The 25,502-nt window shown below is 39.1% G+C and overlaps 1 protein-coding gene across 1 annotated transcript in view; it reads left to right on the forward strand.

Moving 5' to 3' along the window:
• Positions 1-5,973: 5,973 nt before the first annotated feature.
• LOC307019328 (meprin A subunit beta-like) overlaps positions 5,974-25,502 on the forward strand; it is a gene marked incomplete at its 5' end in the record, with an annotated part of 41,553 nt that continues 22,024 nt past the window's right edge. Inside the window, 8 exons of the mRNA XM_079650125.1 lie at positions 5,974-5,985; positions 19,264-19,291; positions 19,574-19,624; positions 19,716-19,759; positions 20,353-20,431; positions 20,522-20,639; positions 21,664-21,842; positions 22,247-22,465. Coding sequence (XP_079506251.1) covers positions 5,974-5,985; positions 19,264-19,291; positions 19,574-19,624; positions 19,716-19,759; positions 20,353-20,431; positions 20,522-20,639; positions 21,664-21,842; positions 22,247-22,465 — 730 coding nt within the window. The remainder of the gene's footprint in view (positions 5,986-19,263; positions 19,292-19,573; positions 19,625-19,715; positions 19,760-20,352; positions 20,432-20,521; positions 20,640-21,663; positions 21,843-22,246; positions 22,466-25,502) is intronic.

Consider the following 25,502-nt stretch of genomic DNA (forward strand, 5'->3'; position numbering starts at 1 on the left):
TCGTACTCGATGACCAACCATTATCAGTGGTCGAAAATGAAGGTTTTCGCGGCCTGATGGAACATTTGCAGCCAAGATATAGTTTACCATCGAGGAGATATTTGTCAGAGACTGCGCTACCTGAACTTTACAACCGAGTGTCAACCAAGTTAGCCGACAAGTTAAAGGGAGTCCCAAATCTGAGCTTTACGACAGACATTTGGACGTCAGATGTCTGCCCAATGTCACTGATAAGTCTTACAGTGCACTGGATTGACCGCGAGACATACAGGCTTTGTAGTGCCGTGCTCCAAGTAAAGAAGTGCAGAGGCTCCCACAACCGTGCAACAATCGCAGCATCCATTACAGAAATGCTAAACAACTGGGGGATCCCACTGGAAAAGGTACATGCTATTCTGCGAGACAACGCGAGCAACATGAAGGCAGCAATGCAAGACATGTCCGTTTCTAACCTCGGCTGTTTCTCTCACTCACTGCAGCTCGTTGTGAATGAGGGTCTCATATCACAGCGCAGCGTTAGCGACGCCTTGGCAAACAGCCGAAAAATCGTAGCTCACTTTAAGCATTCACAACTTGCACAGTCTCGCCTGGAAGACCTGCAGCGTGAAATGCAAGCGGGAACAGCGACGAACCCTTCTCGCCTGGTTCAAGATGTGCAGACTAGATGGAATAGTTCCTATTACATGATCAAGAGCATCTTGAAAGAGAAACGACCCCTCTGTGCCTATGCTGCCGACCACAACTTACCAGCAACACTGTCAGCCAACGACTGGGCTTTGCTTGAAAAAACAGCGACTGTGCTGGAGCCCTTCGAGGAGTTAACCAGGAAAATCAGCTCGGCGACCTCCACTGCAGCCGAAGTAATTCCAGCCGTCACAGTTTTACAACGCCTGCTCGCAGAGAATACCAATACCGACAGCGGCATCAAAACAATGAAAAGTACGCTTCTCCAAGCTGTCAACCGGCGTTTCAGCGACATCGAAAGTGAGCCACTCTATGCTCTTGCCACTTTAGTGGACGCTCGATACAAGGACAGGTAAGGCATTTTTTGTTGCAATTTAATCAAAATGCTGCTGAATCAAGTGTTAACATATTCCTAACTTTAACGTGAATATTTCTTAATGATATTAACTTAATGTAAACTAAAAGTAATTGGATAACGGGGAAGTGTGTGTGTGTGTGTGTGTGTGTGTGTGTGTGTGTGTGTGTGTGTGTGTGTGTGTGTGTGTGTGTGTGTGTCTGCCTGCATGCCCAGCTGTATAACTTGTACTCAATGTTTCTTCTTCTGTGTGTGTGTGTGTGTCAGATTCTTTACAAGTGGAGAAGCTGCCAGGAGGGGGAAGGCTCTCCTGATTCAAGAGCTGGAGAAGATGGAGCAAGCACTCACTGATGATGCTGGGACAACGGTGGCTGAGCCAGCTAAGAAGATTGCTTGCATGGAAGCTGGGCCAAGCACTGGTGTTCCTCCAGGCAAAATGAAAAGCAGCTTCAGCAGTCTATATGACAAAATTTTGGAGGAGCATGATGAACCTGCAGGAGGTAGTGGTACCCAGACTGCGGTCACACAAATGCAGATGTTCTTAAAGGAACCAACTATAGGTGAGGCAGACAGCCCTTTTCAATACTGGGCAAACCACCATGCTCGGTTTCCCCTCATTGCTGCAGTTGCCACAAAGTTCCTGAGTGCCCCTTCAACCAGTGTGGAAAGTGAAAGACTTTTCAGCACAGCATCCAATATCGTGGATGAAAAGAGAAATCGCCTGACAGCAGAGCGGGCAGAAATGCTAATCTTCCTAAAAAAGAACCTGACAATGTTTAAGTGAAAGTGGTTGATCCTGGCCTCACTGTTATTTTATGTGTTATGTTATCTCAGATAGTGCTGCTGCACTTCATTTGTTTGTTTTGTTAAGACAATGTTTTACCCATTATGGGTTGCTGAGGTGAATAAATATTGAAGGCCAACTTGAAATCCTGCTTGCGTGTAGTTTGTTAACAGTAAAGATGATGATCATGTATGTCCTCATAAATGTAAGGGCTATTTTTTGGAGGTTTAGTAGGCTACAACTTCTACTTAAGTGCTTCCTGTGCCAGTATACTTTGGTCTATCATCAAGTGGCTGGTATAATTTGAAAGATCAAGACTGTTATCAGAGATATCGGAATAGTATCGGTATCGGCAGATATCCAAATTTAGTTATCGGAATCGGATCGGAAGTGAAAATATGTGTATCGGTGCATCCCTATTTCCAGGTCTTGATTGTCTTTCAAGCACTATATTAATATGGGCTGGTTTTGATTCTGTGACATTCTTGGTTTTACCATTTATTCAAAAATGTATATAATATTTCATTTATTTTACTTTTGGAAACCATAGTCACATAATTATGTGTTTTTCATACTATGAAGTTCCAAAATAAAATATAAAACACCAAAATGCAGGTTTTTTTGTAAGATATAATTAGAAAAACATGTACATTGAAGCTCTGATTCTAGGAATAACCACTGGCCTGAACTATGTTACTTCTGGTTAAGAAATAATGTTTTACTAAAACTGGGTGCTTGCAAGTACAAACACTATCTAACATCAGTTCGAAAAAATGTGTTATGCCTTTACAGATTTAAATACAACGGTGACAACAATTTTGCTTAACACATTACATGAAGTGCAGTAGGCATGGGCGGTATCATTTTTTTCATACCGTCATACCTTGCTGACATCATACCGTGGTATACGGTATAAGTCCCAATTTAAGGGGTAATTTCTCCCCAAAAAATGCTTTTTACTCACTATATCAACAGCCAGCCCCACCAAAAATATTTTCCACCAGCCGCCACTGACGGTATGACTTGGGTCGACTTGAGTGAGGTGGCGTTCGGCGGCAAATAGATGTTTCGAACGGTATATTATATGTTCGGTGTAAAATGCAGCCCGAGCCGGTAGACGCTCGCAAAGTGCCGCGACGTGCGCGCAAGTGCAAAACAAGGGCTGCATACATGACACATTGTGCAAATGGCACATTTTGAGATCGGATACAGGACGCGTTTGTAGATGTCCGACGTTGTTTCCATAATGAGCTAAGTTAACAATATATCATCATACATAAACATTTTCCGGGAGTAAATACTTGACTTATTGAATAAAGTTTGCTATATTCACTAACTAGTTTGGCAATATTATTCCGTGCATGTGTTAAAAACCTTATTTCCATTTGATTCATTGGATTACTCGTGTGAATGTTTAGCACGTAAATGCTTTCGTTTTTAAAACCGTCCGACCTCGACTACAAAACCATCAACCAGTTGCATAGGATTAAAAGATGTCAACACTCACTCACCCCGTCTTAAACATTCCCAAAGAAGTGCCTCTGTCTCTCGTTGTGCTGGATGAAGTCACTGGCGACGAGTAAACCCAAAATAGTCCCAAACAGGCGCAGAGGCATTTTTCTTTTTTACTAGTTGTCCGAGTTCGGGGCCGGCAAATGCTGCCGCCATCTTGCTCAGCTCAGCTCTGTGCTGAGCTCTGAGAGCGGGAAAGACGGACTGCCCTCCCATGCCCTCTGCTGGCGCGTGCTGTGCATTACAATCAATGTCGTCCCTGTCAAAACTCCGTGTCAGTGTAATAGAATGAAACGCATCTGTGATTTGGCGCACAGTCTGTGACGTCACGGTATTGAAAATCATACCGACGGTATTTCGAAATACCTTGGTATACCGTAATACCGCCCAAGCCTAAAGTGCAGTACTCGTGCACTAGTCTGTACTTCTCACATAAACTTAATTAAGAAATTAGGATTATTTAAAAAAAGTAAATGAGGGCGACTGTTGGAAAGTATAAATCAATTAAGTAATTTAACAATTTGTATAAAAAGATTAAGATCAGGGATTATTTACACACTTTTTTATGATAACTGACATCTGCAAGAGAAAAAAGCTTACCAGTAAATGTGTCGAGTCATACACTTTGTGGACACTGTGGTTTTTCTTTTGCGTGGCCTTCCACTCCTGTGCAACCTTTTCTTTTTGCTTGGAGAGTTTCTCTTTGTAGGGTTGGATGGCACCACATTGTTTGCATTTTTTACTTGCTACTCCTATGCTTTCCCTGCATGTCTGGCACACTTTTTGAGTAGGCATCTGTAACAGAAACACAGATAATGTCAGGGAATACCAAAAATAAGAATACTATACTACAAATGTTTACAGGATTCATGTATTTTATTATATCGTGAAAAATCTTGTTAAAACAATGAACTCATGTTTTTTTTATCTTTTAGATAGGATGAACAAAAATCACAAGAGTAAGGAAAACAATGTTATACAGAGTCAGTCACATGTTTAAAGTGACTGTTATGGACAACCCTAATCTGTCAATATCTGGTTGATCCAAAAGTTGATGCTCCATCATCACAGAAAATAAGACTAAAATCATCATTACCAGGGGTGTATTGCTAATTCTATAAGTTCTGCATGCGTTCACGCGCAGTTGTGGCTCGTTTTGAAGCTTATGTAACTACTGTCAATTAACACTCCAGCCAGAATCAACAAAGAATGGTCATTTATTAATTCTGCATTATTGAATAAATGTGTGATTCTTACAGTAAATGCTGCACACAGCTGCGTGATAGTTAAGTGATCAGTGAAGGACCTTTATAAACTAACTCCCTCCTGCTGAGGTACAAAGGTTACTATATAAAAAGTGTGCACATTTATTTAGTATCCTATCCATGTGAATATGTTTTAAGTGGGGGTGGACCTCATGTCCTCTAGGGGGGTCCGGAGGCCCCCGGGAAGTTAAATGCATCAATCTTGTGCACTTTGAGGGCAAAATTAACTAAATCTATGGATACATCTGTCAACACCCATATGAAACTTAACTGTATACATTTCAATAATTAAAAAAAAAGATAAGAATAATACTTTTTTTAAATGTATCTTTGTGCATATTTATCTATTTACTGTTTTTTTTTTTTATGCATTTGTTGTATGTCCAATAGTATGAATTGTAATGATTTCATCGATGTTTTAGATTCATTCGATTTTTTTTAGGGTGCTGTGTGACGTTGAACCTGCTACCTGCAACCTGTGACCTATGAACCTGTATTTGTATACTACCAAAGGAGCTATTGAACCTAAGAACTTGAATTTCCGACTCCTATTGTGGAACATTACAATAATATAAAAGTGTGCCTTGGAAATATGTATTTCCATATATGGTGACCAAACTGTTTCAGACCCACTGAGATAACTTAGACTAAAGTTAACTGTGTAAACATTACATTAGGTACATTAGCCTCTTAGCCTATCCGTTATCATAGCTAGCTAGCACCAGATGCTAACAACCATCCCCGTTTTAGGTGCCGGAGCGGTGTTCCGGCAGTATTACACCCCTGGTCACTCTTCACTTAATAGATAAATAGTATTTAATATAGTTATAAAGAATGTGACGTGTGATAACATTTGGATCAACCGCATGAACCGATGGATCACATAACTTCCATGCTCACGTTAACGTTAGCTGATTCTACTTTTGGCTAATTTAGCTTTGCTATCATTATTCCTAGGTAAACATAGTAATCTTTGTCACTATACTAGACGACAAAATAAAACAACATAATACATATCCCAAAATGAATATATTTTTGATATCTGACTACTCACGTTTATTAGCTTGTCTGGGAAATAAATGGATGTTGTCAGTGATACAGTAACGAGTCCAAAACCCCGGTGAGTTAGCATTTTACCACTTCCGGTTCCCTCGCCTCAGAACCAATGAGATTTCTCCATAGGATTTAGGAAAATAGCTTGAAATAAGGTCTGTGGTCGACACAAATTTAAGAGACGGATCACGTTTTGTTCTACGACAGACAGCCGTGATTTTTGAAGAGTGTACGTGTCTGAAAAACGATGGTTGTTAACGGAAGTTGTCGAGGACGTTGTACGTCATTACGCCGCCTCCCGTTGATTTAAAACGCGCCCGTGGGTCGTAAAGGTATACAGGCTGACGCACCCGTTGATTGAAAACGCTGCTCTGGGTCGTATTAATGGGTCGGAAAACAAGGAAAACAATCGACCTATTTGGTCGTATTAGTTGGAGGACTTGTTGTTTCTGAAATGCTGTAGTGTTTTCTGAAATGCTGTTGTGTTTTGTGAAATGCTGTTGTGTTTCCTGAAATGCTGTGGTGTTTTGTGAAACGCTGTTGTGTTTCCTGAAATGCTGTTGTCTTTTCTGAAATGCTGTTGTGTTTTGTGAAATGTTGTTGTGTTTTGTGAAATGCTGAGGTGTTTTCTGAAATGCTGTAGTGTTTTCTGAAATGCTGTAGTGTTTTCTGAAATGCTGTTGTGTTTTGTGAAATGCTGAGGTGTTTTCTGAAATGCTGTAGTGTTTTCTGAAATGCTGTGGTGTTTCCTGAAATGCTGTGGTGTTTTCCGAAATGTTGTTGTGTTTCCTGAAATGCTGTGGTGTTTTGTGAAACGCTGTTGTGTTTTGTGAAATGCTGTGGTGTTTTGTGAAATGCTGTGGTGTTTTCTGAAATGCTGTAGTGTTTTCTGAAATGCTGTTGTGTTTTGTGAAATGCTGTAGTGTTTTCTGAAATGCTGTGGTGTTTTGTGAAATGCTGTGGTGTTTCCTGAAATGCTGTGGTGTTTTGTGAAATGCTGTTGTGTTTCCTGAAATGCTGTTGTGTTTTGTGAAATGTTGTTGTGTTTTGTGAAATGCTGTGGTGTTTTGTGAAACGCTGTGGTGTTTCCTGAAATGCTGTTGTGTTTTCTGAAATGCTGTTGTGTTTTGTGAAATGTTGTTGTGTTTTGTGAAATGCTGAGGTGTTTTCTGAAATGCTGTTGTGTTTCCTGAAATGCTGTTGTCTTTTCTGAAATGCTGTTGTGTTTTGTGAAATGTTGTTGTGTTTTCTGAAATGCTGTAGTGTTTTCTGAAATGCTGTAGTGTTTTCTGAAATGCTGTTGTGTTTTGTGAAATGCTGTGGTGTTTCCTGAAATGCTGTTGTGTTTTGTGAAATGATGTGGTGTTTCCTGAAATGATGTTGTGTTTTGTGAAATGCTGTAGTGTTTTCTGAAATGCTGTGGTGTTTTCCGAAATGTTGTTGTGTTTCCTGAAATGCTGTTGTGTTTTGTGAAATGCTATGGTGCTTTCTGAAATGCTGTTGTGTTTTGTGAAATGCTGTTGTGTTTCCTGAAATGCTGTTGTGTTTTGTGAAATGCTATGGTGCTTTCTGAAATGCTGTTGTGTTTTGTGAAATGCTGTTGTGTTTCCTGAAATGCTGTTGTGTTTTGTGAAATGCTGTTGTGTTTTGTGAAATGCTGTTGTGTTTTGTGAAATGCTGTTGTGTTTTGTGAAATGCTGTGGTGTTTTGTGAAATGCTGTGGTGTTTCCTGAAATGCTGTGGTGTTTTCTGAAATGCTGTAGTGTTTTGTGAAATGCTGTGGTGTTTTCTGAAATGCTGTAGTGTTTTCTGAAATGCTGTGGTGTTTCCTGAAATGCTGTTGTGTTTTGTAAAATGCTGTTGTGTTTTCTGAAATGCTATGGTGCTTTCTGAAATGCTGTTGTGTTTCCTGAAATGCTGTGGTGTTTTCTGAAATGCTGTGGTGTTTTGTGAAATGCTGTGGTGTTTTCTGAAATGCTGTTGTGTTTTGTGAAATGCTGTGGTGTTTTCTGAAATGCTGTGGTGTTTTGTGAAACGCTGTTGTGTTTTGTGAAATGCTGTGGTGTTTTGTGAAATGCTGAGGTGTTTTCTGAAATGCTGTGGTGTTTTCTGAAATGCTGTGGTGTTTTCTGAAATGCTGTTGTGTTTTGTGAAATGTTGTTGTGTTTTGTGAAATGCTGTTGTGTTTTGTGAAATGCTGTAGTGTTTTGTGAAATGCTGTGGTGTTTTGTGAAATGCTGTGGTGTTTCCTGAAATGCTGTGGTGTTTTCTGAAATGCTGTAGTGTTTTGTGAAATGCTGTGGTGTTTTCTGAAATGCTGTAGTGTTTTCTGAAATGCTGTGGTGTTTCCTGAAATGCTGTTGTGTTTTGTAAAATGCTGTAGTGTTTTGTGAAATGCTGTGGTGTTTTCTGAAATGCTGTAGTGTTTTCCGATATGCTGTTGTGTTTCCTGAAATGCTGTGGTGTTTCCTGAAATGCTGTTGTGTTTTGTGAAATGCTGTGGTGTTTCCTGAAATGCTGTTGTGCTTTCTGAAATGCTGTTGTGTTTCCTGAAATGCTGTGGTGTTTTCTGAAATGCTGTGGTGTTTTCTGAAATGCTGTTGTGTTTTGTGAAATGCTGTGGTGTTTTCTGAAATGCTGTGGTGTTTTGTGAAACGCTGTTGTGTTTTGTGAAATGCTGTGGTGTTTTGTGAAATGCTGTGGTGTTTTCTGAAATGCTGAGGTGTTTTCTGAAATGCTGTGGTGTTTTCTGAAATGCTGTAGTGTTTTCTGAAATGCTGTAGTGTTTTCTGAAATGTTGTGGTGTTTTCTGAAATTCTGTTGTGTTTTGTGAAATGCTGTGGTGTTTTGTGAAATGCTGTAGTGTTTTCTGAAATGCTGTAGTGTTTTCTGAAATGCTGTGGTGTTTTCTGAAATGCTGTAGTGTTTTCTGAAATGCTGTAGTGTTTTCTGAAATGTTGTGGTGTTTTCTGAAATGCTGTAGTGTTTTCTGAAATGCTGTAGTGTTTTCTGAAATGCTGTGGTGTTTTCTGAAATTCTGTTGTGTTTTGTGAAATGCTGTGGTGTTTTGTGAAATGCTGTAGTGTTTTCTGAAATGCTGTAGTGTTTTCTGAAATGCTGTAGTGTTTTCTGAAATGCTGTGGTGTTTTGTGAAATGCTGTGGTGTTTTCTTAAATGCTGTAGTGTTTTCTGAAATGCTGTGGTGTTTTGTGAAATGCTGTAGTGTTTTCTGAAATGCTTTTGTGTTTTGTGAAATGCTGTTGTCTTTTCTGAAATGCTGTTGTGTTTTGTGAAATGTTGTTGTGTTTTGTGAAATGTTGTTGTGTTTTGTGAAATGCTGTTGTGTTTTCTGAAATGCTGTAGTGTTTTCTGAAATGCTGTTGTGTTTTGTGAAATGCTGTTGTCTTTTCTGAAATGCTGTTGTGTTTTGTGAAATGTTGTTGTGTTTTGTGAAATGCTGTAGTGTTTTGTGAAATGCTGTTGTGTTTTCTTAAATGCTGTAGTGTTTTCTGAAATGCTGTGGTGTTTTCTGAAATGCTGTAGTGTTTTCTGAAATGCTGTGGTGTTTTCTGAAATGCTGTAGTGTTTTCTGAAATGCTGTGGTGTTTTGTGAAATGTTGTTGTGTTTTGTGAAATGCTGTTGTGTTTTGTGAAATGTTGTTGTGTTTTCTGAAATGCTGTAGTGTTTTCTGAAATGCTGTTGTGTTTTCTGAAATGCTGTTGTGTTTCCTGAAATGATGTTGTGTTTTCTGAAATGCTGTCGTGTTTTCTGAAATTCTGTTGTGTTTTCTGAAATGCTGTTGTGTTTTGTGAAATGCTGTAGTGTTTTCTGAAATGCTGTGGTGTTTTCTGAAATGTTGTTGTGTTTTGTGAAATGCTGTTGTGTTTTGTGAAATGCTGTTGTGTTTTCTGAAATGCTGTAGTGTTTTCTGAAATGCTGTTGTGTTTTCTGAAATGCTGTAGTGTTTTCTGAAATGCTGTAGTGTTTTCTGAAATGCTGTTGTGTTTTCTGAAATGCTGTAGTGTTTTCTGAAATGCTGTGGTGTTTTGTGAAATGATGTGGTGTTTCCTGAAATGATGTTGTGTTTTGTGAAATGCTGTCGTGTTTTCTGAAATTCTGTTGTGTTTTGTGAAATGCTGTAGTGTTTTCTGAAATGCTGTTGTGTTTTGTGAAATGCTGTAGTGTTTTCTGAAATGCTGTGGTGTTTCCTGAAATGCTGTGGTGTTTTGTGAAATGCTGTTGTGTTTTGTGAAATGCTGTTGTGTTTTGTGAAATGCTGTAGTGTTTTGTGAAATGCTGTAGTGTTTTCTGAAATGCTGTTGTGTTTTGTGAAATGCTGTTGTGTTTTGTGAAATGCTGTAGTGTTTTCTGAAATGCTGTAGTGTTTTCTGAAATGCTGTTGTGTTTTCTTAAATGCTGTAGTGTTTTCTGAAATGCTGTTGTGTTTTGTGAAATGCTGTAGTGTTTTCTGAAATGCTGTTGTGTTTTGTGAAATGCTGTTGTGTTTTCTGAAATGCTGTTGTGTTTTCTTAAATGCTGTAGTGTTTTCTGAAATGCTGTTGTGTTTTGTGAAATGCTGTAGTGTTTTCTGAAATGCTGTTGTGTTTTGTGAAATGCTGTTGTGTTTTGTGAAATGCTGTTGTGTTTTGTGAAATGCTGTTGTGTTTTGTGAAAAGCTGTTGTGTTTTGTGAAATGCTGTAGTGTTTTCTGAAATGCTGTTGTGTTTTGTGAAATGCTGTTGTGTTTTCTTAAATGCTGTAGTGTTTTCTGAAATGCTGTTGTGTTTCCTGAAATGCTGTAGTGTTTTCTGAAATGCTGTTGTGTTTTGTGAAATGCTGTTGTGTTTTCTTAAATGCTGTTGTGTTTTGTGAAATACTGTAGTGTTTTCTGAAATGCTGTTGTGTTTTCTGAAATGCTGTTGTGTTTTCTGAAATGCTGTTGTGTTTTCTTAAATGCTGTAGTGTTTTCTGAAATGCTGTGGTGTTTTCTTAAATGCTGTTGTGTTTTGTGAAATGCTGTGGTGTTTTCTTAAATGCTGTTGTGTTTTCTTAAATGCTGTTGTGTTTTGTGAAATGCTGTTGTGTTTTCTGAAATGCTGTTGTGTTTCCTGAAATGCTGTAGTGTTTTCTGAAATGCTGTTGTGTTTTCTTAAATGCTGTTGTGTTTTGTGAAATGCTGTTGTGTTTTCTTAAATGCTGTTGTGTTTTGTGAAATGCTGTAGTGTTTTCTGAAATGCTGTTGTGTTTTGTGAAATGCTGTTGTGTTTTCTTAAATGCTGTAGTGTTTTCTGAAATGCTGTGGTGTTTTCTGAAATGCTGTAGTGTTTTCTGAAATGCTGTTGTGTTTTGTGAAATGCTGTTGTGTTTCCTGAAATGCTGTTGTGTTTTGTGAAATGCTGTTGTGTTTTGTGAAATGTTGTTGTGTTTTGTGAAATGCTGTTGTCTTTTCTGAAATGCTGTTGTGTTTTGTAAAATGCTGTAGTGTTTTGTGAAATGCTGTAGTGTTTTCTGAAATGCTGTTGTGTTTGGTGAAATGCTGTAGTGTTTTCTGAAATGCTGTGGTGTTTTGTGAACTGCTGTAGTGTTTTCTGAAATGCTGTGGTGTTTCCTGAAAGGATGTTGTGTTTTGTGAAATGCTGTAGTGTTTTCTGAAATGATGTTGTGTTTTGTAAAATGCTGTAGTGTTTTGTGAAATGCTGTGGTGTTTTGTGAAATGCTGTGGTGTTTTGTGAAATGCTGTGGTGTTTTGTGAAATGCTGTTGTGTTTTGTAAAATGCTGTAGTGTTTTGTGAAATGCTGTGGTGTTTTCTGAAATGCTGTGGTGTTTTCTGAAATGCTGTGGTGTTTTGTGAAATGCTGTTGTGTTTTGTAAAATGCTGTAGTGTTTTGTGAAATGCTGTGGTGTTTTCTGAAATGCTGTGGTGTTTTTTGAAATGCTGTGGTGTTTTCTGAAATGCTGTAGTGTTTTCTGAAATGCTGTTGTGTTTCCTGAACTGCTACGGTGTTTTCTGAAAGGCTGTGGTGTTTCCTGAAATAATGTTATGTTTTGTGAAATGCTATGGTGCTTTCTGAAATGCTGTTGTATTTTGTGAAATGCTGTTGTGTTTCCTGAAATGCTGTGGTGTTTTGTGAAATGCTGTGGTGTTTTCTGAAATGCTGTGGTGTTTTCTGAAATGCTGTAGTGTTTTCTGAAATGCTGTTGTGTTTCCTGAACTGCTACGGTGTTTTCTGAAAGGCTGTGGTGTTTCCTGAAATAATGTTATGTTTTGTGAAATGCTATGGTGCTTTCTGAAATGCTGTTGTATTTTGTGAAATGCTGTTGTGTTTCCTGAAATGCTGTGGTGTTTTCTGAAATGCTGTAGTGTTTTGTGAAATGCTGTTGTGTTTTGTGAAATGCTGTTGTGTTTTGTGAAATGCTGTGGTGTTTCCTGAAATGCTGTTGTGTTTTGTGAAATGCTGTGGTGTTTCCTGAAATGCTGTTGTGTTTTGTGAAATGCTGTGGTGTTTCCTGAAATGCTGTTGTGTTTTGTGAAATGCTGTGGTGTTTCCTGAAATGCTGTTGTGTTTTGTGAAATGCTGTGGTGTTTCCTGAAATGCTCTAGTGTTTTGTGAAATGCTGTGGTGTTTTCTGAAATGCTGTTGTGTTTTGTGAAATGCTGTGGTGTTTCCTGAAATGCTCTAGTGTTTTGTGAAATGCTGTAGTGTTTTCCGAAATGCTGTTGTGTTTCCTGAAATGCTGTGCTGTTTCCTGAAATAATGCTATGTTTTGTGAAATGCTATGGCGCTTTCTGAAATGCTGTTGTGTTTTGTGAAATGCTGTTGTGTTTCCTGAAATGCTGTGGTGTTTTCTGAAATGCTGTGGTGTTTTCTGAAATGCTGTATTGTTTTGTGAAATGCTGTGGTGTTTTCTGAAATGCTGTTGTGTTTTGTGAAATGCTGTTGTGTTTTGTGAAATGCTGTGGTGTTTTGTGAAATGCTTTAGTGTTTTCCGAAATGCTGTGGTGTTTTCTGAAATGCTGTTGTGTTTTGTGAAATGCTGTTGTGTTTCCTGAAATGCTGTGGTGTTTTGTGAAATGCTGTGGTGTTTTCTGAAATGCTGTTGTGTTTTGTGAAATGCTGTGGTGTTTTCTGAAATGCTGTAGTGTTTTCTGAAATGCTGTTGTGTTTCCTGAAATGCTGTGGTGTTTTCTGAAATGCTGTGGTGTTTTCTGAAATGCTGTGGTGTTTTGTGAAATGCTGTGGTGTTTTCTGAAATGCTGTAGTGTTTTCTGAAATGCTGTGGTGTTTTCTGAAATGCTGTAGTGTTTTCTGAAATGCTGTTGTGTTTTCTGAAATGCTGTGGTGTTTTCTGAAATGCTGTTGTGTTTTGTGAAATGCTGTGGTGTTTTCTGAAATGCTGTGGTGTTTTCTTAAATGCTGTGGTGTTTTCTGAAATGCTGTAGTGTTTTCTGAAATGCTGTTGTGTTTTGTGAAATGCTGTTGTGTTTTCTGAAATGCTGTGCTGTTTCCTGAAATTCTGTTGTGTTTTCTGAAATGCTGTTGTGTTTTGTGAAATGCTGTGGTGTTTTCTGAAATGCTGTGGTGTTTTCTTAAATGCTGTGGTGTTTTCTGAAATGCTGTAGTGTTTTCTGAAATGCTGTTGTGTTTTGTAAAATGCTGTTGTGTTTTCTGAAATGCTGTGGTGTTTTCTTAAATGCTGTGGTGTTTTCTGAAATGCTGTAGTGTTTTCTGAAATGCTGTTGTGTTTTCTGAAATGCTGTTGTGTTTTGTGAAATGCTGTGGTGTTTCCTGAAATGCTGTTGTGTTTTGTGAAATGCTGTGGTGTTTCCTGAAATGCTCTAGTGTTTTGTGAAATGCTGTGGTGTTTTCTGAAATGCTGTTGTGTTTTGTGAAATGCTGTGGTGTTTCCTGAAATGCTCTAGTGTTTTGTGAAATGCTGTAGTGTTTTCCGAAATGCTGTTGTGTTTCCTGAAATGCTGTACTGTTTCCTGAAATAATGCTATGTTTTGTGAAATGCTATGGTGTTTTCTGAAATGCTGTGGTGTTTTCTGAAATGCTGTAGTGTTTTGTGAAATGCTGTGGTGTTTTCTGAAATGCTGTTGTGTTTTGTGAAATGCTGTTGTGTTTTGTGAAATGCTGTGGTGTTTTGTGAAATGCTTTAGTGTTTTCCGAAATGCTGTTGTGTTTCCTGAAATGCTGTGGTGTTTTCTTAAATGCTGTGGTGTTTTGTGAAATGCTGTGGTGTTTTGTGAAATGCTGTGGTGTTTTCTGAAATGCTGTTGTGTTTCCTGAAATGCTGTGGTGTTTTGTGAAATGCTGTGGTGTTTTCTGAAATGCTGTTGTGTTTTGTGAAATGCTGTGGTGTTTTCTGAAATGCTGTAGTGTTTTCTGAAATGCTGTTGTGTTTCCTGAAATGCTGTGGTGTTTTCTGAAATGCTGTGGTGTTTTGTGAAATGCTGTGGTGTTTTCTGAAATGCTGTGGTGTTTTCTTAAATGCTGTGGTGTTTTCTGAAATGCTGTAGTGTTTTCTGAAATGCTGTTGTGTTTTGTGAAATGCTGTTGTGTTTTCTGAAATGCTGTAGTGTTTTCTGAAATGCTGTTGTGTTTTCTGAAATGCTGTGGTGTTTTCTGAAATGCTGTTGTGTTTTGTGAAATGCTGTGGTGTTTTCTGAAATGCTGTGGTGTTTTCTGAAATGCTGTTGTGTTTTCTGAAATGCTGTGGTGTTTTCTGAAATGCTGTGGTGTTTTCTTAAATGCTGTGGTGTTTTCTGAAATGCTGTGGTGTTTTCTTAAATGCTGTGGTGTTTTCTGAAATGCTGTAGTGTTTTCTGAAATGCTGTTGTGTTTTGTAAAATGCTGTGGTGTTTTCCGAAATGCTGTTGTGTTTTGTGAAATGCTGTTGTGTTTTCTGAAATGCTGTGCTGTTTCCTGAAATGCTGTTGTGTTTCCTGAAATGCTGTTGTGTTTTCTGAAATGCTGTGCTGTTTCCTGAAATGCTGTTGTGTTTTCTGAAATGCTGTGGTGTTTCCTGAAATAATGTTGTGTTTTGTGAAATGCTGTGGTGTTTTGTGAAATGCTGTTGTGTTTTGTGAAATGCTGTGGTGTTTTGTGAAATGCTGTTGTGTTTTGTGAAATGCTGTGGTGTTTCCTGAAATGCTGTTGTGTTTTCTGAAATGCTGTTGTGTTTTGTGAAATACTGTGCTGTTTCCTGAAATGCTGTTGTGTTTCCTGAAATGCTGTGCTGTTTCCTGAAATTCTGTTGTGTTTTCTGAAATGCTGTTGTGTTTTATGAAATGCTGTGGTGTTTCCTGAAATAATGTTGTGTTTTGTGAAATGCTGTGGTGTTTTGTGAAATGCTGTTGTGTTTTGTGAAATGCTGTGGTGTTTTGTGAAATGCTGTTGTGTTTTGTGAAATGCTGTGGTGTTTCCTGAAATGCTGTGGTGTTTTCTGAAATGCTGTTGTGTTTTGTGAAATGCTGTGGTGTTTTGTGAAATGCTGTGGTGTTTTGTGAAATGCTGTGGTGTTTTGTGAAATGCTGTAGTGTTTTCTGAAATGCTGTTGTGTTTTGTGAAATGCTGTTGTGTTTTCTGAAATGCTGTTGTGTTTTCTGAAATGCTGTGGTGTTTTCTGAAATGCTGTGGTGTTTTCTTAAATGCTGTGGTGTTTTCTGAAATGCTGTAGTGTTTTCTGAAATGCTGTTGTGTTTTGTAAAATGCTGTTGTGTTTTCTGAAATGCTGTGGTGTTTTCTTAAATGCTGTGGTGTTTTCTGAAATGCTGTAGTGTTTTCTGAAATGCTGTTGTGTTTTCTGAAATGCTGTTGTGTTTTGTGAAATGCTGTGGTGTTTCCTGAAATGCTGTTGTGTTTTGTGAAATGCTGTGGTGTTTCCTGAAATGCTCTAGTGTTTTGTGAAATGCTGTGGTGTTTTCTGAAATGCTGTTGTGTTTTGTGAAATGCTGTGGTGTTTCCTGAAATGCTCTAGTGTTTTGTGAAATGCTGTAGTGTTTTCCGAAATGCTGTTGTGTTTCCTGAAATGCTGTGCTGTTTCCTGAAATAATGCTATGTTTTGTGAAATGCTATGGTGTTTTCTGAAATGCTGTGGTGTTTTCTGAAATGCTGTAGTGTTTTGTGAAATGCTGTGGTGTTTTCTGAAATGCTGTTGTGTTTTGTGAAATGCTGTTGTGTTTTGTGAAATGCTGTGGTGTTTTGTGAAATGCTTTAGTGTTTTCCGAAATGCTGTGGTGTTTTCTGAAATGCTGTTGTGTTTTGTGAAATGCTGTTGTGTTTCCTGAAATGCTGTGGTGTTTTGTGAAATGCTGTGGTGTTTTCTGAAATGCTGTTGTGTTTCCTGAAATGCTGTGGTGTTTTGTGAAATGCTGTGGTGTTTTCTGAAATGCTGTTGTGTTTTGTGAAATGCTGTGGTGTTTTCTGAAATGCTGTAGTGTTTTCTGAAATGCTGTTGTGTTTCCTGAAATGCTGTGGTGTTTTCTGAAATGCTGTGGTGTTTTCTGAAATGCTGTGGTGTTTTGTGAAATGCTGTGGTGTTTTCTGAAATGCTGTGGTGTTTTCTTAAATGCTGTGGTGTTTTCTGAAATGCTGTAGTGTTTTCTGAAATGCTGTTGTGTTTTGTGAAATGCTGTTGTGTTTTCTGAAATGCTGTAGTGTTTTCTGAAATGCTGTTGTGTTTTCTGAAATGCTGTGGTGTTTTCTGAAATGCTGTTGTGTTTTGTGAAATGCTGTGGTGTTTTCTGAAATGCTGTGGTGTTTTCTTAAATGCTGTGGTGTTTTCTGAAATGCTGTAGTGTTTTCTGAAATGCTGTTGTGTTTTGTGAAATGCTGTTGTGTTTTCTGAAATGCTGTGCTGTTTCCTGAAATTCTGTTGTGTTTTCTGAAATGCTGTTGTGTTTTGTGAAATGCTGTGGTGTTTTCTGAAATGCTGTGGTGTTTTCTTAAATGCTGTGGTGTTTTCTGAAATGCTGTAGTGTTTTCTGAAATGCTGTTGTGTTTTGTAAAATGCTGTGGTGTTTTCCGAAATGCTGTTGTGTTTTGTGAAATGCTGTTGTGTTTTCTGAAATGCTGTGCTGTTTCCTGAAATGCTGTTGTGTTTCCTGAAATGCTGTTGTGTTTTCTGAAATGCTGTGCTGTTTCCTGAAATGCTGTTGTGTTTTCTGAAATGCTGTGGTGTTTCCTGAAATAATGTTGTGTTTTGTGAAATGCTGTGGTGTTTTGTGAAATGCTGTTTTGTTTTGTGAAATGCTGTGGTGTTTTGTGAAATGCTGTTGTGTTTTGTGAAATGCTGTGGTGTTTCCTGAAATGCTGTTGTGTTTTCTGAAATGCTGTTGTGTTTTGTGAAATACTGTGCTGTTTCCTGAAATGCTGTTGTGTTTCCTGAAATGCTGTGCTGTTTCCTGAAATTCTGTTGTGTTTTCTGAAATGCTGTTGTGTTTTATGAAATGCTGTGGTGTTTCCTGAAATAATGTTGTGTTTTGTGAAATGCTGTGGTGTTTTGTGAAATGCTGTTGTGTTTTGTGAAATGCTGTGGTGTTTTGTGAAATGCTGTTGTGTTTTGTGAAATGCTGTGGTGTTTCCTGAAATGCTGTGGTGTTTTCTGAAATGCTGTTGTGTTTTGTGAAATGCTGTGGTGTTTTGTGAAATGCTGTGGTGTTTTGTGAAATGCTGTGGTGTTTTGTGAAATGCTGAGGTCTTTCCTGAAATGATGTTGTGTTTTGTGAAATGCTGTAGTGTTTTCTGAAATGCTGTTGTGTTTTGTGAAATGCTGTTGTGTTTTCTGAAATGCTGTTGTGTTTTCTGAAATGCTGTGGTGTTTTCTGAAATGCTGTGCTGTTTCCTGAAATGCTGTTGTGTTTCCTGAAATGCTGTGGTGTTTTCTGAAAGGCTGTGGTGTTTCCTGAAATGGTGTTGTGTTTTCTGAAATGCTGTGGTGTTTACTGAAATGCTGTTGTGTTTTGTGAAATGCTGTTGTGTTTTGTGAAATGCTGTGGTTTTTTGTAAAATGATGTTGTGTTTTGTGAAATGCTGTGGTGTCTTGCACTTCAGGGCCACCGTACTTTTTTCAGGTGAAAAATGTATTCATCATGATAACCTGCCAAATTCGAATGTGAGAGTTCAAATACATTCCACTGGGGGGCCTCAGATTGTGATTTCAAATAACATCCATCTGGCGTGTTTTGTATGTATGTATGTATTTGTATGCAAAATTAACCCAATAACACAACCATCCTCTGTCAGTGACACAAATGTCACATAATGTATGCATTACTTTCTATGGATCTAGCACGTAGTTATATGTTTATCCTTAATAATAAATTAACAATATCATCATTAATGTTATTACTAATATTATTATTGTCTGTCTGTCTGTCTGTCTTTGTAATCCAACCCTCTGCACCAGTGTATTTGTATAAGAGTGGCTCTAAATACAAGATAAGATAATCATGCTTATTGAATTAATAATTAATTTGACACCCGTGTGATCTCCTCGTTGTAAAAATCAGATCATGTGAAAGTTCCGTGCTCTGCACTGATTATCTGTGCTGAGCAAAAGCAGCAACATTTGTTCAGACAGCAGGTCTGAGGCAGGTCACACCAGCACAGTGTTTGTTAGTTTGTGTGTGTGCAGCTGCAGCCATGGCACTCCGATGGATCGTTCTGTTCTTTGGGCTGGGACTGGTAATTGTGAAAAATTAACAATCGTATTGATCTCCAGGGCTTCAATTAGAGTCACTACAGTTATATAGGAAAAATGTTAAAATATTAAATATAATTTAAATAAAATAAAATATTTAATTACAATGGGACTTTTGGTTATGTCTTTTGCTTGCTCTATAAATCACAATATGCTGCCAGGAACAACTAATTATTTTTGGGGTAAAAAATGTTCTATAAATCAGGTTATGAACAATTTATGAGGAAACCCCTCTGTGAAACGTCCAGATACATTGATACAGTGGCTTGCAAACGTATTTCACCCCCTTGAAATGTATCAGAGATGTCTGGATTACAAAGTATTCTTAGAAATATATCCAGTCCGTTTTTTTTAAAGAAAACTCATATGATCCAGCAGTACATTTTCAACGCCAAAATTAATGATCTGTTAGCCAATGGGGTAAGTATCTACCAGCTCGGCACACTGTTGGGGGGATTTCGGACTTCTTTGCAGATTTGCTCCAGGTTCTTCACATTGGTTGCATGACTCTTGTGGATTGCAGCTTTGAAACAGTACCACAGTCTCTCAATGGGATAGAGATCTGGACTTTCACTTAGCCACCTGTTTGTTGTGATTGACAATGTCATTATTAGTATGAAACGTTTTCTTACATGTTGTGTTTTTATATGCAAATAAGCCATGATGTAATGCTGACTGTGGGTGAATTTAGGAGAAATCTACAGACCAAAAATAGTTAGTAATCACCTAAATGTGTATGTTGGAAGTTTTCAAACTAGTCTGAAAGAATGAAAAACTCTTAAAATTGACCAGTGCATATAAAAACATGAAAAAAGAAGTTAAATTGTTGTCAGTACATTTCTTCAATCATGTCATGAATAATCTTGATTAATTTATTTTCTAATGTATGTATGTTGTTTTTAGGCAGCAGCTAAGCTAACAGGAGATACAGGTGAGGCACATATTATGATGTTTTTGGGTTTAAATTGTTTTAGTCAGGTGGGGTTAAGATGACAACACACACACACACACACACACACACACACACACACACACCACATTTATATTCAACCAAATGTTTTAATATGCTGTTGTTTCTGAGTGTGAAAATATATGTGACATGTTTAAGTTAACATGCCTCAGGTCTATGCTAACTGCACCAGTACATCAATAATTGCGTTAATAATATCGTAATGTAATCCCATATTTGAGCTTCATATTATTGACTTTACAGAAACTGATGTGGATGAAGGCCATGACTGGGACATCTTTAACATCAATAAAGGTTTGTGGACACATTTATTTGTTTTGCTTTGTTGTATAATTTGTCCATGTCTCTGAGGATTTTAATATGCCAATACCATTTATCTGTACAGCGGGGGGGCTGGATCTGCTCGAGGGAGACATCGATCTGGAGGAGGTGAGCTTGTCTGAGTATGACTTTATATCTGCACGCACAAAATTATATACTGAAAAGAGAGCATCCATACTCAGCTTATCACCGATAGCAATCAGAAAAAATATAAATAGATTTATTTTCATATTATATTCACATATATAGGGCTGTCACCATATCAGATTTGCACTCCATGATTATCATTGCCAAAATAGTAAAGGAATATTGATATTATTGTGATATTTATAGATAATTTAAAACAATGATGAAATTGTTAAATAATGATATCAGGCAAAAACTGCACAAATGTTGATTGTGCATTTTCCCTCTTTTTTCGGCAATTCATTCGACTATATTTGCTTAGAATTATTTATATTTTGTTTATTATTAATCATTTGTATATTATTAATAAAGACAAAAAAAAAATTCAGTGATTCTGCTCTAATGAAGATCATAAGGCTTTAATGTAACAGAATACCCTCCAGGGGAATCTAATTTGCATGCAATCTAGCAAAGCTAACTATTTAAGAACATCATTTAAAGTGAGAATGTTCTTGTTGGTGCTTTTTCTTTATCTATTTCTATTGTTTACATGTTGTTCTCTTCATTGATATCAGTCAGTCAACAGAAACTCCATTATAGGAGACAAGTACCGCTGGCCAACAACAATCCCCTACTACCTGGAGGACAGTCTGGGTAAGACACTCAAACACATAACCCTGTCATGTCATTATGGATATACAACAAAATTGGAATGTTTTTTAATCTTTGTCTTATACTCTGCAGATATAAATGCAAAGGGAGTAATCCTGAAGGCATTTGACCAGTACAGACTGAAGACCTGCATTGACTTCTCTCCATGGAAAGGAGAGGAGAACTACATCTCTGTGTTCAAAGGGAGCGGGTGAGCGCTGTGTTTGGTCCATTTAAACAAACCAGAACTATCTCAGTGCTGATTCCATGCCTGCTGGGGAAATGTGTCCCAACATATGTCAAGGCAAACACTACATTCCCAACAAATGTTTGAGATACCCTGATACTTTTAGAAATGCCATAGGCCAAACAAAAATTAATGTGAAGGAGGTTTCTTGTGACAAACCCAGAGAGAATCCCTTAGATAGATAGAATGGGAGGGATCAACCCCTCTTTAATGGTCACACATGCAGAGCACACAGCACACACAGTGACATGTGTTCTCTGTATTTAACCCATCCTAGTACCAGGAGTCTAGTACTAGGAGCAGTGGGCAGCTATTGTACAGCGCCCGGGGAGCAATGGGAGTGGGGGGGGGGGGTTGTCCGGTGCCTTGCTCAAGGGCACCACGGCAGGGCAGGAGGTGAAGTCCACACTCCATATTTGGTGTCTTAGTCTGGTCGGGGACTTGAACCCTAGCTCACAGTCCAAGCCCCTACTGACTGAGCTGCTGCCGGATAGGCAGGTCTAACAAACAGGACTTTCAGCCGGGACTTTCACTGTTTGTCTCATTTGTGAAACCAAAAGCCAACTTGTCAAATGTTGCCCAGTAGGTATGAGAATGTGTTGGTCCGTCAGTGTTTTGTTCACAGTTTGATCTGCTTTCCCCAAGTGGCAACATTTTTTATATCTGCTTTAGGCCACATAGAATTTCAACGGAAACCTAATCAAAGTGCAGAATAATTTCCACGATTATTATACTATTATTTCAGGTTTTTGCACTAATGTCAGTCTTCTGATACTGGATCACTGCATGTCTTATTGAATATTAAATATACATAAACATGACAAACAACCTGACTTTACAAACAAAAGAGCATATACATTAAAGTAATACAGTATCTTCTAAGCTAGGTCCAGGAGAGCTTCCCATGTTTTGTCATCCTCCTAATGTCAGATGTCTCCCTTCGCTTCAAAGACTATAAAGTGAAATGTGCACGTTGTGTTTTCCGTAGATGCTACTCCTCTGTAGGAAACCAGCGAGTGGGGAAGCAGCGGCTGTCCATAGGTAGAAACTGTGATCGCCTAGGAACTATTGAGCACGAGTTCCTGCACGCTCTTGGCTTCTGGCACGAGCAGTCCAGAGCTGACCGCGATGATTACGTTGACATCATGTGGGATCGCATCGAACCTGGTAACATTCATCTGCAACACCTTTAACTACAGCTCGCTTAAAATGGTGGATACTCATACAGGGACTTTATACAATATGAGTACACAAACTATAAAGTGGTGCAGATATGAGCCCTGTTTTTGGTTTCACGTCCATGACATTTGACATGTATTTGCGCTTAAAACATCAGATAATGTCTAGAGAATATTCTGCTTTTCTTATTTTCTGTGATCTTCTGAAATCCAATGGAAAACCAAATTGCCAGAATTGCTTTTTGTCGAGGGAACCCTTGTGATGCTAAATTCCGGGTAGGTCTACAAAAATACGTCATTTATACGTTATTTTCTCCTTAAACATTCATGCTACCTGAATACAATTTCAAAAACAAAGGGCTGAATTCAGCCTCATCTTCTTCAATTTCCCAGGTAAAGAGCACAACTTTAAAACATACGACGACACAGTGTCGAGCGCTCTGGGCGTTCCCTATGACTACGGCTCTGTGATGCACTACAGCAAGACTTCCTTCAACATCGCCTCCGAGCCCACCATCGTCACCAAGATCCCCCACTTCATGGACGTGATTGGTCAGAGGATGGGCTTCAGTTCTAGTGACCTCACCAAGCTCAACCACCTCTACAACTGCAGTGAGTCCATTTGGCCGTCAAAGTTTAAATTAAGCATAAAACCTGACCTTCTACAGTTCAACAATCAATAACCCAAATTAGGTCATACAATATGATTTGTGTGAGGTACAAGTAAGGTCAGACTTATCTGGTGTACACTGATGCTTATATACTGTAAATAAATAATTGTAGGCAGTCATCTCTAATTGTTAGCCCTTAGTACGAAAGCCATTTGTTATGATTTGCTCGTCAGCAGTATTGAGGGATTAATCAACCCAATATTCCCCGGCATAAATGCAGTAATCTGACTCTAATTTTGAAAACTACTGGCCCTATTTTAATTTAACTTGTTTAAATTATGCAGCACTGGCTAACATGCAATCAATTTCCCTTTTTGAAAGGGCATTGGTGGTGTTTTTTTTAATCTTTCACTCATGGCCTTATTTATGCAGAAAGTTTTCAGATGTCAGATCAGAACAGAGTCGCTCTGAACTCTTGAAGCTCTTTTCGGTTCAATGTGTTTTTCAGTCCAAGTGAACCTATGTTGGGAGATGATGTAACAACATTGTGTCAGGGAACTTCTGTTCTCTACCAGCATATCAGCCCTCAGTTATCAAGCTGGCTGATGCACTGATGATATCACTCCTTTCATGCAGGGTAAAGAAAAGCTGGCTATGTGATAACATATTTGATCAAAGGTGTCCTGATTCAAAACTCTTACATAAGAGGTTTCCAACTAAAAATGAATGATATGCTGTTTACACGAGAACGCAAACGGGTTGAGACCGCTACTTTTCTCTTTCGTATAGCCCGTTCGTCCACACAAGGCCGTAACGGAAACGCGGAAACGGACCCCGCAAACGATAACGGGTCCCAAGGTGGATAGATCTGATGCTCTGGGGGGGCCAAACGGCTCCGTGTGTACGCCCTATACCAGACCTGGGCACTGTACGGCCCCCGGGCCACATACGGCCCTTTGGTTGACTCTGACCGGCCCGTGTAATGTTAATTGGAAATTACAAAATAAACATATTTTCTAATTTTACCTCATGCATGGACTAAAGCTGCAATGCTTTTATTTTGAAGTTGTTTTTTATTCACGTACATAATGACGCAATACGTCAAATCAAGACGTGCGCGTTATTGGATAATTGTCACAAGACGACTTTAGCGCTCAAAAATGTCAGCTGATGCTAAAAAAAGAAAGGTAGATGCCGAATGTAGGGTTTTCGACAAAAATTGGACTGCTAAGTATTTATTTACTGAAGTCGGAGGTAAAGCCGTGTGTTTAGTTTGCGGGGAGCAGATCGCCGTGTTCAAGGACTACAATTTGAGTCGGCATTACGAGACGAAACACGCGGAGAAATACAAAAACTTGACTGATGCTGAAAGGGCGCGCACATCGAACGCTTTGCTAGCTAAGCTGCAAAAGCAGCAAGGCTTTTTTACCAAGCTTCACACATCCAAGGATGCAGCAACCAAGACCAGCTTCGTGATATCCCACAAAATAGCTAAACACAGTAAGCCATTCTCAGAGGGGGAGTTTGTCAAAGAGTGCTTAGTGGACTCTGCAGCACTAATATGCCCTGAAAAAAAAGAAGCCTTTGAGCAAGTCCCGCTGTCCAGGCGAACCGTGACGAGAAGGATCGAGGACATTGCGGGGAATCTGGAGCTTCAGCTGCAACATGAAGTGGCAAGTTTTGACTTTATCTCCTTGGCTTTGGACGAGAGCTGTGATGTCCGCGACACAGCGCAGTTACTCGTATTTGTCCGTGGGATAACGCCGGACTTCAAGATTACGGAGGAGCTGGCAGCAATGCGGCCGATGAAAGGGATGACGACAGGGAGCGATCTGTTCACGGAGGTAAATGCGTGCATGGACACGCTGGGACTGAAATGGGACAGACTGGCAGGTGTCACAACAGACGGTTGTCCAAATCTTACAGGTAAACATTTTGGACTTTTGAAACGTATGCAAGATAAAGTGACTGAAATCGACGCAGATCAGAAATTGGTATTTTTGCATTGTATTATACACCAACATGTGTTGTGCAAGTCAGTGCTAAAAATTCACCATGTTATTGATGTTGTTACTAAAATAGTAAACTTCATCAGGGCACGGGCATTGAATCACAGACAGTTTGTTGCACTTTTGGAGGAGCATGAGACTGAGCATAGTGACATCGGCTACCACACAGCTGTCAGATGGCTCAGCCTGGGCAAAGTGCTAAAAAGAGTTTGGGACCTGAAAGCAGAGATTCAAGAGTTTTGTGAGAAGAAAGGCAAAGACATCCCAGAGCTCTCAGACGAGGACTGGATGGCAGATTTTGCATTTGCTGTTGATGTGACTGCACTGATGAATGAACTGAACACCAAACTGCAAGGCAAGGGCCTTTTTGTTCATGAAATGCACAGCCTGGTGAAGGCTTTCATGAGAAAGATGCAGTTTCTTTCAAGCCAACTGGAGAGCAACACTCTCACTCACATGCAAACCCTGAAAGAAGTCACACCACCAGCTGATCACCTCCGCAGGTACTCATCCATGTTAGGAGCATTGCATGGTGAGTTTTCAAGGCGATTTGAAGATCTCCGAACAATCGAGGATGAAATGCTCATGATTTCCTCTCCCTTTACCTGCAGTATGGATAATGCACCCAGTGATGTTCAGCTGGAACTCATTGACCTGCAGTCTGATGCAGTACTGGCAGAGCGCTTTAAGTCAGGATCTCTGCTGGATTTCTACTCTTCTCTCGAGGAGGAGAACTTTCCAAACATGAGGAGACATGCTCAGAAGATGTTGGTTCTCTTTGGCTCTACCTACATATGTGAACAAACATTTTCAAAGATGAAGTTTATGAAATCCAGGTATAGATCCTCTCTCACTGATGATCATCTGTCAGCTGTGCTTCGCATCTCCACCTCAGACATTCAACCTGACTTCGATGCACTCGTTAAAGCCCAGCAGAGACTAGATTTCTCTCACTGAACAAGAAAAAAGAACTTAAAAACACCAAATGAGGTGGTTAGACTACAAATGTAGGCATGTAAAGGAACCAAC

The sequence above is a fragment of the Notothenia rossii genome, assembly GCF_949606895.1.
Source record: "Notothenia rossii genome assembly, chromosome: 1".
In the NCBI taxonomy this organism is placed as follows: Eukaryota; Metazoa; Chordata; class Actinopteri; order Perciformes; family Nototheniidae; genus Notothenia; species Notothenia rossii.